Source organism: Camelus dromedarius, chromosome 21, assembly GCF_036321535.1.
Source record: "Camelus dromedarius isolate mCamDro1 chromosome 21, mCamDro1.pat, whole genome shotgun sequence".
NCBI classification, from domain to species: Eukaryota; Metazoa; Chordata; class Mammalia; order Artiodactyla; family Camelidae; genus Camelus; species Camelus dromedarius.
In genome coordinates this window covers 22,492,979-22,509,026 of record NC_087456.1, presented here as the reverse complement: position 1 = coordinate 22,509,026, position 16,048 = coordinate 22,492,979, and the positions used below count along the sequence as shown (strand labels likewise).

Below are 16,048 nucleotides of genomic sequence, written 5' to 3'. Positions count from 1 at the left end.
AATCTGAACGTCCTCTTTTTGTTATTTCCATAGATAATTAACATGGGCAACATTTTATGTGTACTTTTTCCATTTTCAATCTGTGATGTTTATTGGGAGTCAGGGGAGTTCTGTTTTTTATTTTATTTGAAGTATTCTTTGATATAGCTCACGTTCCTCATATTAGCTACTATTGCTTTTGTAGGGGGCTATAAAAGGGTGACCAGTTAGAAACTTTAGATTCTGATTCTCAATGCCAGATTTTATCCAGGTCTGATTCATAGCCCTTAACTCTTTTTTTTTAATTGAATTATATATAGTTGATTTACAATGTTGTGTTAGCCTTAACTCTCAAGTGTTCCTGGGATGTTCACTGAACTGGAATAGGTTGTCTCCTATAGTCTCATAGTTTTTATTGTGTATCTTATAATGTTAAGATTATGAATATTTAAGAAACATCTCCAAGTTTCATGTTTTTTTGTTTTTTTAGGGTGGGTGGTGGGGAGAGGTAATTAGGTTTATTTATTTATTTCCTAATGGAGGTACTGGGGGTTGAACCCAGGATCTTGTGCATGCTAAATAAGCACATGCTCTACCACTGAGCTATACACACACCCCCTTTTTTTAATTATATTTTATTTATTTATTATTATATTATTTAATTATTTTAATTTGGCTGGTTAGGGGAGGTAATTAGGTTTATTTATTTTTAGAGGGGGTACTGGGGATTGAACCCAGAGCCTTCTGTATGCTAAGCATGTGTTCTACCACTTGAGCTATACCCTCCCCCTCAATGTTTCATAACCTCAGAGACAGTTTAGTCAGTTGTTACTAACAAGAGTTGAGTAGCTTGCAGCAAAGTCTGTGGCCTGCAAAGATGTTTTCGTTTCTGCCCTTTGCAGAAGTTGCCCATCTTTTTGTTCTAGTTCATCAGGATCATGTGGTTGGAATGATGATATTTACTGTCTAGACAAATGAGATTAAATCCAGTTGAATCCTGCTCTTTTTTGGAAACCACTTGTTGACTTTTCACTTTAAATTCTAGTACCAACTAAGGTGGTAGAAATGGAGAATGGAGAATAACAGATACAGTCAAACCATGCTGTATAAAGAAATACTCAGAAAATCTTAAATGCACTTCAGTTTTTTAAATATGGAAGAAAAAAATTTAAATAAAAGGGATGGAAAGGAAAAATAAGGATATCTCAAATGGAACAAAAAGACAAAAATAGAAAATGAGAACATATGAGATTCAGTATTTTGATAGGAACTTTGTTTGCTGAACATTAAACAAAGAAATTATCACTCGTCCACAAGAGTCAGAACGCTTAAATGATACTGATAGTATGTCATTTATTACTGTGCCACTTTAAACAAAAGCATGACAGTAAATTGCATGTGTTAGAAATATGATAGTTATTTCCTTTTTTTTTTTAATTTGCATTCTTTTTTCTTGAGGTATAGTCAGTTTACAGTATTGTATCAATTTCTGTGTACAGCATCCATTTGGTTTCTTACCGTACTTTTTTAAAACTTAAAAATATTTTTCGTAACTATTATATCTCAAGCCTGGGTAGGATTCTGTATGCGGCATATTATTTGAAAGGGGTAGAAACAGCAATTAAAGAGTTTAGGTGACCTTGCCTAAGACCTGTGATCTTTACACTGGACACAAGACTCATGCCATTACATTCCTGTTGCTAAAGTAATTTTCAGAATGTAATTAAACCTACTCAGAAAATGAAATACTTTAAAAATTGGTAAATACTATGCTTTCTTAATATGTGTCTCTAAAGCCATTGCAGCCACTGGTGACTGAATGCTAGAAGCCATTTGGTTCTAACATGCAGTGTCCTTTTTTCTTTACCCTGTCCTTCACTTGTAACTTTTGGACAGAGGAAAGAAAATATTTTTAATTTTCTTGAAAACATAGATAATGATTCTTGACTAAAATAGTCTCTATATAGTAAGATTTGAAAACATTAAGTTTTTTAATGGAAGACTTGAGCAAATAGAGATACCTTGGTTTCACACTATATTTAGAAGGCTAAATATAGTAAAGAGAAGAATATTTGACAAATTGGTTTACAGATATAATTTAGTATCAGTAATCCCTATGGGATATTTTTATATGAAATTAATTCTGAAGATAAGAGTTATGGAAGAGGATTAACTGCACAATAAATTTTTTTAAAACCTAGAATAAATGCATGGTACATGATAGCTCTGTATACATGTTGATTTTCTATGCTGTCACCTGTCCATCCACATCATCCATCTACTCAGCTCCACTCTGTTCTAACTCCCCTTACCCATTGAAATTCTTACTTCTCACTGCCAAGTCCTTCATTAGGCGTACTCAGTTCTTTCAGACAGATCTTATGTCTCTCTACTTTCATTTTTAAACACAGCACTTTGCTTGTACATTGAACTTACTACAGTTTGAGCTACCCTTTGCTGCTTATGAGTCTTTCACTAAGTCATCTTGCATTGGGTAAGATGTATGTCTTATTCACGCTGGAATCATTGTAACAGTCATTTCTAGTCTAGCTCAGACATACTGTGAATATTCTTCTGTCTACTAGTATTTATGTACATAAACATAATATGGATAGATCTATTAATAAAGCTGTGGATACTATTTCAAGTATTGTTATCTTTTTAAAATCCCTCTCAATATAAATTCTGTTAACCATGACATTTATGTTCAAAACAAAATCTGGCCTCTAAAATCCTATTTTTGTATTGAGTGTAACCCTGTGGCTTGTCCCTGAACAGTTTTATTTAGTGTGTCAATATTGACCAATTTATGATGTTTGACTACCTTTATCATTCATGTAACAAATATTCATTGAGTATTTATTGTGTGCCAGGCACTGCTAGGCTGTGGGAATCTGACAGTGAAACTAGAAATGGTCTCTTAGCTCATTGAGCTTACTATATTATGTGAACGCAGAAATGAACAGAAAGATGTATTTACAACTTGTAATGTGTATTCTGAGGGGAAAACAAAGGATTTGATGAAGATGTTAACATGATTTAAACTGAAAGAGGATTCAGAAAAGACTGCTTTCTCTGGGAAAGTGAAATGTTACTGAGACTTTTTCTTCCTTATAACACACATGTAAAAACTTTGATAAACACAAAACTACTGTAGATCACTTAATATCCTCACACTAGTACCTAGAACCTCAGTCACTATGAAGGACCTTTAAAAAATACTGTATTACTACTTTAACTTATTTTTTATTAACCATTTCTTAATTATATATAAATAATTAGGCCATTTTTTTCAAAGCTTTGAGCGTATGCTAACTTCCATACATTTTTACTATTTGGAGATACAGATACAGGTTGCATATTTCTAACCCTTGCACTCCTTACGCAAGCCAGGCTGGCTCTGACCTTGAAGCCATTGCCATTATTACTGCTGCCTAAATGCTTTTCTCCACAGATCTTCAAGTGATTCGTTCCTCTTAATCATTCAGTTTTACCTTAAATATGTCAAAGAAGCATTTCCTGACTACCTAGTCTAATGTTATTACCTCTTCCCCCAACAGTAACTATCACATTTTCCTCTTTTTCCCTCATGGCACTATTTTAAATTATTGTTTGTTTACTTCAGCTTCGTGAGAAGATTTTGTCAGCCACCTTCACTGTTCTTACTCCAGTGCTTTGAAAAGTGATGCATACATAGTGAGAATTCGGTAAATGCTTGAATAATGAATGTTTATCTTACAAGTTAACATATGTTAGTATAATTAAACTGTAAGCCCAAGAGAAAGTACTCTTTTTTCATTTTTTTAATATATGTGATAATTCCTAACATGGTAGCTCAGTAAGTTATTATCGAAGAAAATAGTATTTTTTTCTAAAATGAGTTCATAATCTAGTAGCAATGCCAGAAATAAATGTATCATTTAGCACTAGTACCTCGGAATTCTGCCTTTGACTATCTTATTCTGTATCTTCTGGCCTCACTGTCATTTGCAGTTTCTCTTCTGAACTCCTAATATGCATCTCCAGATACTCCTGCCTGGCTAGTATCATCTGCATGTCCCGTGTAATTCAAAACCAGCACATCTCATCTCCTGTTACATTTGCCTACACGTATACCACCGCAGCCCAGGCTGATTCCTAGTCATCTCGCCAGGCCCACTAATGTGCCTCTCCTGTGAAGTCTCAGATTCACGATAAGAATACACCCTAACAGTTCAGTTTTGCCAACATTTATTAGGCACACATGATGGTAGACTGACAAGGATTATCTCATTGCCCTGAGAGTCTAGAAAGTGTTGAGGACTGTGATTTGTCCTGGTACTGTTCTGCAAGATTATGTGTTTCTCTAGCAGTACTCAGCAGCCTGAAAAAAGAGAAGAAAAGGCAGATTATAAGATTGTTCCAGAGTTGGGTGCTGGCCAGATAAATGCAGTAGTGACAGTGAGTGGGATTCAGGGTGGGTATGAGATATTTTGGTGACAGAATGGTTTGGCTGATTAACCCACAGTTCTTGTTAGGTGAAGTCCCATTGGAATAGATGTTATCCAGACTGGAGACCTTTAGAGGTGTGAGTTATTATCTTTATGTCTACGTGGAAGCCATGGGAGGTATTAATAATCTCGCAGGGATTAAAGCTGAGGGCAGGATGTCTAAGGAAGGTTCAGTTACCATTCCAGCAAGAGAATTAGGAATCAGGAGTGTTAGAGCTTATTTCTTCTCCATGTGTATATGCCTTGTGTTTCCCCATTGCCGTTATTATTAAAAAGAAAAAGGATCTTTTGCTACCCTTTAGTGATAGCAAGAAAGTGGGATCTGAGGAGACCTCATTCCAATCCACAGCAGGTCTTAGAGAAACAGAACTTAAAGGATAGAGCATGTAGTGGCAGTGTGAAGGACAGAAGGAAATCAGGGTGAGTCCCTGGGGCTTCGGAAAACAGTGAAGTGGGTTTGGAGGATTAATAGAATATGAGTTTGGGTAGTTCCCCCATCCCTACCCCTGCTTGCTTTCAAGATTTAATTCCTTAGTTTAGTGTTCAGGTTTCTTTAGCAATTTGTATATCCTTCTTTACTTCTTTACACATGTCTCTCCCCAGTTATACTGTGATTTCCTTCAGGGCAGGATCTGTATTTTAATCATTCTGAATCCTTTGCCCCAGTAAGTATAGTACAGAAAAGATGCTTAATAAATATAAATATGAAATGTTTAAAGTATTAGAATAAGCCCAAAGCCATGTGTCACAGATAATGTTATCAGTTGTCAGTATATCAGTTAAGTCATCCCATAGGTGTTTATAGGACTTGCAAAACAAGCAGTCCTATTTTCTTTTTTTTTTTTAAACTGAAGTGCTAATGAGAGCTCATTATTTTAGGTGATTGATGAGATTTATCGTGTGTTGAGATATGTCAATTCTACCAGAGCCCCTCAGCGAGCTCATGAAGTACTTCAAGAATTAAGGGATATTTCCTCCATGGCAATGGAATACTTTGATGAAAAGATTGTTCCAATTCTAAAGAGGAAATTACCAGGATCAGATGTATCTGGAAGACTCATGGGCTCTCCTCCAGGTATCTCTTGTTTATAATATGTTCAGTTTATAATAATGTTTATGTAGCTTTATAACTAGCTCCTTCTCCCCACTTAACTGTTTATCTCGAACTTTTCTGACTCTGTAACTGTATCTCATTTTTAATGACAGGTTGGCTTACACGCATAACTTATGTAACTGATCCCCTGTTACTAAGCACATTTGTCTCCAGATTTTCAGTATTTAAACTATACTCTGAAGAACAATCTCGTGGCTAAATCCCTGTCCCTGTCCACAACTATTAGAATAAATTTATTAGAGCAGAATTGCTGGATATATGTGTGTATGTTTTTTGATGTTTCTGACTAATTAGTATTCATTGTCCTAAAATAGAATCAAATATACCAGACAAAACCCAAAAAATTCTTCATAGAAATAACCAATTAATTATTTCAGCCCCTGGAGTATCTAGCTGCTACTTTAAAAGACAGGGTGCCTAAGGCTATTTTGAACACTGTCAGATCCTGGAGACTTGTGCCCTTATCTACTGAAAGACTGAACTGTTCAGTAACTTCAACCCCTGCAAATATTTTAAATCAGGGAACAAATTTTAGTAAAACATTTTGTTTGTTCAGATCAATTAGCTCCCTGGAGTACTCAGTGGGGTAACTGAATGGCTCTCTGTAATGTAACAATAAAGCCTACACATCTCAGTGTTAATATATCTATTATTTACTGAGTATCTATTATGTGCACAGCACTGTACTGTGTCCTATGGAGACTAAAAAGAAGTGTAATACATGGTGTCTGGTCTCAAGAATCTTACTGTTTCATAAGGTAAGACATCCAGACTCAAATTATTGTAGGCAAGAGAAATAGTTTGAAGAAGTGTCCATTTAATTGCCAAACGAGTAGTAGAAACAGTGTTGAGGAAAATAAGATCATCATTGGTCTGATTAAGACTTCACAAGATTTAAGAATTGATCTGAACCTTGTTGATTGGCTCAAGATAAGAAGAAAGAGAAGAAAGAATGCATTAATCAAGGAGAATATTGTTTATTTTCATATACAAGGAGAATATTAGCCACATGGATTTAGGGTAGGCATGGATCCACCTGGTCCTTTAAGAAAATCTTCAGGAGATAAAGTTTTTTTTTGTTTTTTTTTTTAAAGTAGGTTTTTAGTTTAAAATAGTGATTTTTATGCCTGTGTTATATTCTCTTATTCCTGAAACAGAATAGTTCCAAAGCTTCTTACACCAAGTCAGAAATTCTTCATGATCATCATGTGTGATGTAGCCCACTATTATTTGATGGTGTCCCTATTGTTTGGCTAATGTTGAAACCTTTGCCTATAACTAAGTGCAGAGAGGACTTAAGAATATGATAGGTAACTTGAATGTTTATGTGTGCTTGTGTGAAATAGGATGGAAAATAATTCTACTCTTAGTTTACTACTTGCATTTTCTTACTGAGTCTTAAAAATGTTTTATAATATTTTAAATCCAAGTTTATGCCATTGAATGCCCTTCTCCATTTGCTGGTAGTCCGTGTATTGCCACATGAACATGAGAATCAGAATTCAAAGTCATTTAGAATTAAAACAAGATGTCTCATTTATCTGTTGAACCAAATAGATTGCCAAGAAGAAATTATCAGAAGTGATATTGTTAAGGATACTGTTTTTGAATAAGTTTAATTAATGACATATTACTGGTTGTGAGACATTTTAAGTGATTAGTTGACCACTTTCAACTATTTCTCCACAGTTCCAGGACCTTCTGCAGCGCTGACAACAATGCAGCTCTTCTCCAAGCAAAACCCTTCAAGACAAGAGGTTACCAAACTCCAGCAGCAGGTTAAGACAAATGGTGCTGGTGTGACTGTTCTCAGGCGTGAAATTTCTGAGCTTCGCACCAAAGTGCAGGAACAGCAGAAACAGCTTCAAGACCAGGACCAGAAACTGCTAGAGCAGACCCAGATCATAGGTGAACAGAACGCACGGTTGGCAGAGCTGGAACGCAAACTCCGGGAAGTGATGGAAAGTGCAGTAGGAAACGCCTCAGGGTCTGGGCAGAGTGAAGAGTCTCCTCGGAAACGCAAAAAGGCCACAGAAGCCATAGACTCTCTTAGGAAATCTAAGCGTCTCCGGAATAGAAAGTAAATTGGAATGTGCTTCTAGCTCCAGAGGAAGACGTGGCTTAGTCGCTTGAGCAGTTACGCATATCAGGATCCTGTGAGCAACATGGTGTCCCCTAGGTGTCTAGGCTTTCAGAACACAGCTGAAACTTGAACTCTCGTGGTTGGGACATTCTTTTCCCGCTTCTCCTGGTTGAACTGACGCACAGAATCTTTTTACTTTGCAATAGATTTGTACTAACCAGACCTGTTCTATCATGTTTTGAGAAGTTAACTTTTTTCTGTGCAGATAATGTTTAAGTTTATTTGTTTCTGCATATATGCACATTACATAAGAATCTTAAACAAACCAGTCTTGACAGACAAGAAGTTCAGTTTAATACAGAAAATGTCCTGTTCACTTGAAAGAAAAGATCTACTTTTTAAATGGACAGTATCTTGTTTTTAAAAAAAAAAAAAGTTGACTTTTTGTTATAAGTGACCTTTGTCTAGAATGTCTGAAAAGTAGTAAATGCTTTTTGGTATTGAAGTAATGGGTAACTAAAATGGACTCCCATAGTATTGACTGTAGGAGGGGCCTCTACAGTATTGACTATATATTTTTATAAACTACTGGCAAGGGACTTATCCAGTTGGTATATACATGTTTTCAGTTCTCTTTGGGGGCCATGTCCTACGTTTGCATGGATGGATGCATGCATTGCCTAGTCAACTCACTTAAAAAGCTCTTGCACTGGTATTGATCTTGAACCTCTGTACTTCTCCACTTTTTAGAGCGGCGTCTTAGTTTACTGAAGCGCTTGACATCTTCCACCACAACAGCTTGCCTCTGGGGGAGGGGGCGGTATTTGCTAGTCCATTTGTCCTCCAGTTTTACAGGAATAAGAGAATATTAAAGCCCACTGCTTTGTCTATTCTCTGTAGGGTTCAGGTACACTGGCTAAGGCAGAACCCCAAGTTCTTTCTCTTGATGGCAGACCTCTGGTAACTAGTACTGTTCCTTACTCACCACTGCGTGTCTCCTTGATCCAAGTGTGGTCATGACCGGTGTTGTGAATAGGGAACCCAGCTTGTGGGATGTAGTTTTGCCATGAAAGAAAGTTCATTGAAGAAAATTATATTATGAAAAAGCATTTTGAGCGTTTCATTTCTGGGGAATGACCTGAGGGGAAGCTTTTTAATATTCATTTCAAGCTTTCCTTATCCTAAAACTTTAAACAAAAGCTTTAATTTCGTTTGCACTCCTGTTTTGAGCTTGTAACTGGAAAAGCATGTCTTGCACTGTTCAGCCTCCTAAGTGGTCACTTTAACAACCTCCAGATTGTGTACAGTGGTTATTTTCCCCAGTTGTACATTTTTGAAACATTCACTTATTACTGTCCCAGTTTTATTTTAATGTACTAAATTATGTAGTTTATTATTTGACTATTAAGTTCTTTTAAACAGCTGTTGCCTTGGGCTTCAGTTATTTAAGATAAACTTAGGTGTAATGTAGAGTACTATCCCTTTCCAGGTGGGAGTTTGATACCTGTATAAAACCTAAGGTGTTGGTAAGTACCTTAGTTGAATCAAAGCACAAGGTCACCACCTGTCTTTATCCGTCCAACATGACATGGTTATGCATCCTATAGATTAACCTCACCAAGTGAAACTTTTTATCCATTTTTAACATTGTCCTTACATAATATTGTCCTTAGAGTTTGATCAATTCTTTGTCTAACTTTGAAACCCATTTACAATGTAGTATGTTTTCAATGAAAAACCATAAAATAACATCCAAGTGTTTCATGGCTTGTTGGGAAGGTAATTTTAAAATAAACAATTTCCAAAAAAACATTTGTCAGCCAAGGTCATCCATAAAAGTCCCCGTCTGGAACTCATTTTCTCAGCAGGTCTCATTTGTTTAATCATAGGATTTAGCCATACTGTCACAACTTTGGAGGAGGCCTACCGGAATACCCATGGCCTTTCATAGTCTACTTTCCTGGTAATGGGAAGACTTTTTAAAGTAACAAAGTACGTTTACAGGCTTACAAAGGATGATCCTTATGCATCAAAGGGATATGACCTCAGATGATTTTTTAATAGTTGTTAATAAATTATTTAAAGTTTCCTGGGTTTCTTTTTAAACTACATCTAGATACCCTAAATGTATCTATAGTCTTCCATTAGTTAACGTGAGTATTTGGCTTCCATAATAAGCATTCACACTATTAGAAGGCAGATTTTCTGTTTCAAATCCAAACTTCCGCAGTATACACTTGTAATCACCTGCCCATGTTAATGAGTTGCACTTGGTGCATGAACACGGTATAGCAGGAGGAGATAAAGCACTACCGTTCAATTTGTTCTATCTGCGATCTCACCTAGACTAGCTAAAACGTGTTAGGATATCGCCTTGGCCAATTTGATAGCTGTTGTACTTGCTTCTGGATAGTATAATGGGATTTTAATTTCAACAAATCACAAAGTACTTCATCAGCTAAAACTGACGTATATTACAGAAAAATTGTAAATTAGCCTCCCAGGAGAACCATCCTGTCCTCGATTATAGGAAGTTTTCCTGTCATCTTCCTTGGGTGTCCTTCAGAGAAGACGTCTCTAGTTTAACGAGTCATTCCCATTTACAAATTCGTTATGGTACAGCACTACAGACAGATACAGTGTGGAAGGGCATATGTAAGAAAGGAAGAGGACTGCCTCCCCTCACCCACCACAGGGTCCTCTGCTTATCTCTCACATAGACTTGGCTTGGTTTCCACATATTCTGAAATATGAATTATTTTAGAACGTGAGGATATAGAACCTGTTGCTTTTCAAGCTCCTCTTTCGATGTACAGAGCCTGGAAATGGGCAAATATAAATGTAATCATACTGTTTTTAAAACTTGGGGTGCCATCAGGTACAAAGCCACTTGTTTGGGAAGCAACTTTTTTTTGTAAAACGTTTTTTGGAGTACTGAACTTTACAGGGGCTTGCCTTAATCTCTATTTAGTAGTTTCAAGATGTATGCGCTATTATTCTACTTGTTAAAATGTTAAAATATTCTATGTAGCCCCTGAAGTGGGTAAAACAGAGTATAAATAATGCCTAAATAAATAAGCTAAAAGGTGTCACTACAGTTGGATTTTTGAGAGAAAATGGACATGTGAACATAGGCTATGTGTAATAAAAATAATGGCACCTTACGATTGCACTATTTTATGCATTATTTTATATGCCATTTCATAGCCTGCACTTTAATCTCCAAAGAAACGATGTATGATGTCCCAATTGTTCCTTATTATTGATAAACTTTTTCCTAAGACAGGGCACTTAATTCTATTTTACTATACTGAATTAGTTTCTTGGAGGTGGATTCCTTTTTTGAGTTCTCTATTTCCTTAGCCATACTATTTTCCAGGATCTAGGAACTCCCTATCTTGTCTATTTCCAACAGTATATAATTTTAATGTAATGTGAAATCTGATACTTGATCAGCACATTCTTATGTCTGCTCTAGCAATGAGTACCCGTTTGTTAACATTTCTCAAACCCTCTAAACATAATCATGCTGTAAGTAAGATTCGAAGCCTGGAATAAAGGCATTCTGAAAGGAAATACCATGTATGATGCGGTCTCTTGGAAATGGCTATTTCTAATGTAAAATCCAATTTGAAATGCCATTCAGTTGTTTGACTTGGGATCTGAATTCCTTTCACTAGTCCTCAAAAGGTTAAGTTAAAAACTACTTTAAAATAACAAACTTCAGTAGCCCACCATCTGAGGTGAGTTATTTTCAAGAAATACTAAATAGTCTACAAAATTAGTTGACTGCTGCCTGCCATGATTTTATTTTTTAATAGCAATACATTTATATTTGTGATAAATATGATAGGCTTAAGTAATGGCCTTTTTCAGCTTCCTAAGTATCTTTTGTTAAATTCCTGAAATTCAAGCATTAAATTGAATTTTTCCTGTTGTGTCTGAAGAGAACCATGGGATTTAGAAGCACACTGGTAATCTATTAGGTCCATTGCCAAAGTATACTGGTCCATACTCAAAGCTATGCCAAAAGTTTGGACGTGTTTAAAATTCCTTTATGTGGTACCATGTCTGTTTACTTATGGTCATGAGCAACAATAAATTACTAGTCTACCTTCTGGAATTTTAATTGTTATAACCTAATTCAATTACTGGAAAGTGAAAATCACCTCCCGGTCACACAACAGGGTACGTAAATAAATGTGTTGTTACCAGTGTTACTTGTTTTCTTTGTATTTCATGCACAAAAGATTATGGAGCTCTCCTTCTAACAAATGACATGTTCATAGCTACCACCTCTTGAAGCAATCAGTGTGTGTTACGTGTGATTTTAACCCTCACAGCCGCTTTATAAAGCAGGTTGTGTTCTATCTAGGGAAGTTGAACTCGGGTTAAGCAGCATATCCACAGTGTTACGCAAGTAAGTGCGTACGTGGGATTTGAAGCCAGACCTACTTGCCTCCAAAGCTTATGTACATCTGCTATGCTCTACTACATCCTAAACCACCTGGGAGCTATGAGACTCTAGATTACATTAATTCTTTAACTCAAATACATGGTTGAACATTCCATGCATTTACTAGAAGCAGTCTACACCAAAATCACTTGTTAAGAGTACCTTACAAAGCTTAAAATTACGAAAAGGCTAGGCTTTGAGGAGGCAACTTTTGTCCTAAAGTTTTTTGGCAGTGGATTTACACACAAGGCATACAGGTAAAAGGAAACATTTTAAGGCTTCTAGAACCTATAATCTTAAATAGCCAGTCATAGCAGTAGATGAGGTCAGAAGCCACTAAGGCATAATCACCTTACTATAATACAGGCCACTGATCAATACAGAAGTAGCGACCACAATTCCTTTGCCCTCCTGGGGAAGAATGCTAGTTCTCTTTTCAAAATTCCTCCCAGCTCCAAAACTAAATATTTAGAATTTCAATGAAATAAAATTATGCAAATCCATTTCACCTCTGTTTCATAAAGATGTGACTGTGATAGGGAATTACTGAAAACAAAATTCTCTGAGGAAAAACACACTCTTCTTTGATGCATGCTTCACCCACTTTGTTTACAACTTAGATGTTCAGAAGAGAGACCACAGATGAATTTATGCTGAAGGATGAGGGTGACAGCAGTGGTATCAGTTGTCCCAACACCATTACTGCGTTCTAGTCACCAAGACATCACAGAAACCTGGAAAAGTAAAGGCAGCTGCTGTATCTCCCAGTCTGCAGAGGGTAGATCAGGGTGGAAATCTGTATTTCTATATCCTTCAAGTGGCTCAGTTGCTGCGTGATAAAGTCACATTGCTGGGGAAATCAAGGATCTTTACCAATATTGTTGCTTTAAAAATAAAATGATGTGTCTTTATGAACTTACGTTAATTCCTGAAACAATTCTTTCAGGATCCATTTAAGCTGATTCTCTCACCCAGAAAAGTGTGTTTCACCTTGCTTGTATCCATTCCTCTGGTTTTGGTGAGTCATTCCCTGAAAGCAAATTTACAGAAAATTGTGAGGAGAAAAAAACTGGGGTGGTGGATGTTGAGCAAAACAGTACAAAAGGAGATTCCCAATAAACTCTTTTTTTCCCCCTGTTCTTTGGATTGAACAAAAGTTGGTTTCTACTTGGAATCCAGCAGTGTAAATTGTAGTATTCACTCCGGGAATACAAAACCTAAGGTGTGCCTTTCTGTCTTAAGACAAAGGGAAAATGTCTGCCTTCTCAAGGCTAAGGAGAAGGCTGGGAGGAAGGGAAGGAAAGGGGGACGGTAAATGCTTATTCTTCCTTTGAAAGCTTGGAGCAAGCTTATCTCACTCTCTAGATAAGCAGTTTCTATAACCCCTAGGTGCTGCCCCCCTCAGCTGCCTTCCATTCCGGAAGAAAATGCAGCTTGTGTCTTCCTTGTAAGAGGACAATAAAGGAATGAGTGTTAGGTGGTTAACAGTGCTCAGCACACAGTAAGCAGGTAATAAATAATAAATAGTGGTAATATATAGGGAGATAGATATGACTAAGGAAATAGAGATACAGAATGTATGCATTGCATTGGTTGCATGTGCTTCCCTTAGTCCCTGCTCTAAGCATATTTAATGTTTTTTTTTTTTTAAGCACAGGAAACAATTTGCTATTATAGGCTTTCTAGCCTCTTGGGGAAATTTATTTTCAGTATTTTAAAACTTTTATTTTCACTATTTTTAATGTTTCACAGATCTCCTCACACTGCCCCACACGCTTCCTTGAGAGCCACAGGAGAGAAAGTAATCTTGAATTGCTCATCCTTCTCCACCTTGGGCTGAGAGATCTGATAAGGAAGGAGGACCTTGGGCTGCACCTGGTAGAAAAAAGAAAGGAGCCTCTTCAGAGCTCTCTGCACCTTAAGACACAGCTTAGAGTAAGAGTCAAGCATATACACAGTGGAACCAGAATAAATGGCCTCCTAATCCCAGCTCTACCAAGTATGAGCTTTGTAATACCAGCTTGGGTAGTTAAGACTTCTGAGGCTCAATTTCATCATCTGTAAAATATTTCCTACCTCACAGAGTTGGTACAAAACTCCAAAAGATTCTGGGAAGGTGATGGAGTAGGAAACACCAGGAGTCTGTCTCCCCACCTAGACAACAGTTGCACTGGCGGAATCTGTTTGATGTAATTATTTTGGAGCTCTGGAGTCTATGGAAGACTTTCATCTCCAAGGAAACACTTGTGGTTAATTGGGGTCAACTTCAGGGCTTAGCATAGTAGCAGCCACCCACCCTCAAACTGTGATGGGCAAACAGGACCTTGTCCCCCAAATATTGGGGGTCTGTGTTCTGATCACTGATTGCTGCTTCTCATCACAGAGGTGCAAAGATGGCAGGAAGCCATTGTTGTAGCTCCGGTGTTGCAAGTCTCTCCACCACCAGCTGAAGTACCTTCTAGATGTAAAGAGCCAGCACCCTTTCCACCACTACCCCTTCATTTTCCTCTTTTTCTCTTTTTTGGAGCCAGACATTAAAGACTAAGACATCAAAAACAGTTATGTATGCAGGGAAAATTAGAAAGCCACCAGGCATGCTAAGGGAAAGTCTCAAAAAAAGACCCTAGAGGACATTACATTTATACCTCAGGCTGACCCTCAACACAGAGACAGCCTACAACAATCAAAATAAATATATAAAAACAATTACCAGGGGGAAGGTATAGCTCAAAGCAGTAGAACACATGCACATACCATTTGTCACTGCTTGCTTTATGTTCCTGGGCAGGAGGAAGCTTAGTTTACTACTGCAGCAGGAGAAAGGAAGATTTTCTCCTTTGCACAGCAACAACTCAGCCAAAGAGAAGCCACCACACCCTGAACTTTCCATCAATGGACTTTTGTTCAAAACAATCCACTTTTTCTGTAAAAACAAACAAAAAAAATGCTTCTCTCCTTTGTTCTCTGGACTTACTACGGTTTGCCATAGTTTGCATGTCCCAAATTGCAATTTCTATGCTATTCCTGAACAAACTAGATTCAACTGAGTCAAGAAATAAACACTTGCATATAAAATCAATGATTTTTGACAAGGGTGCCGAGACCATTCAATGGAGAAAGCACAGTCTTTTCAACAAATGATGCCAGGAAAGCTGGATATCCATGTGCAAAAGAACAAAATTGGACCTTTACCTAACCCTATATACAAAAATTCACTTAAAATGGTCCATGATCTAAATGTAAGACCTAAATAAAACTCTTAGAAGAAAACATGATACAAAAGCTTCACGATGTTGGACTGTGCAATGATTTCTTGGATGTCACACAAAAGGCACACACAGGTCATAAAACAAAAAGTGGATAAACTGGACTTCCTGACAATTTTTAAAGTTTGTGGATCAAAAGACACGATCAACAGAGTAAAAAGGCAAGCCACAGAATGGGAGAAAATATTTGCATATCATATACATGATAAGGGGTTAATATCTAGAACATACAGAGAACTCCTAAAACTCAAACAAACAAACAAAAAACAAACAAACCTATTCAAAAATGGACAAAGGTCTTGAATAGACATTTCTCCAAAGAAGATAGATAAATGACCAAAGAGTACATGAAAAGCTGCTCAATATCACTAATCATTAGAGAAATGCAGATCAAAACTACAATGATACTACCTCACCACACACCTCACATAAGGATGGCTACTACACAGTAAAGAAATTCTTTTAAAAACAGAATACAGCAAGTATTGGCAAGGGAGTGGAGAAGTTGGAACCCTTGTGCACTGTTGGTGGGAATGTTCAATGGCACCCCTGCTGTGGAAAACAGTATGGTGGTTCCCCACAAAGTTAAACACAGAATTACCGAATGATTCAGCAATTCCACTTCTGAGTGTATACGCAAAAGAAATGAAAGCAGGATCC

General features: G+C 37.0%; 1 protein-coding gene and 1 long non-coding RNA gene across 5 annotated transcripts in view; one reads left to right on the top strand and one right to left on the bottom strand.

Annotated features, from left to right (window-relative positions):
- The window catches only part of FBXO28 (F-box protein 28), a 27,672-nt gene extending 15,786 nt beyond the window's left edge, over positions 1–11,886 (top strand). Inside the window, exons 4-5 of one of the 3 annotated variants that reach the window (XM_010993266.3) lie at positions 5,349–5,544; positions 7,273–11,886. In XM_010993266.3, the coding sequence (XP_010991568.2) occupies positions 5,349–5,544; positions 7,273–7,667 (591 nt within the window). In that variant the 3' untranslated portion in view covers positions 7,668–11,886. Of the gene's footprint in view, positions 1–3,604; positions 3,687–3,972; positions 4,112–5,348; positions 5,545–7,272 lie in introns of those variants that run through there. The other 2 variants (XM_064477272.1, XM_064477273.1) reach the window with 2 other exon arrangements.
- Positions 4,216–16,048, bottom strand: part of LOC116148643 (uncharacterized) — a 26,140-nt gene continuing 14,307 nt past the window's right edge. For both annotated transcript variants that reach the window (XR_004132150.2, XR_004132149.2), the window contains 2 exons: positions 13,043–13,152; positions 4,216–4,342 (listed from right to left, as the gene is read on the bottom strand). This is a non-coding gene — a long non-coding RNA (uncharacterized LOC116148643). The remainder of the gene's footprint in view (positions 4,343–13,042; positions 13,153–16,048) is intronic.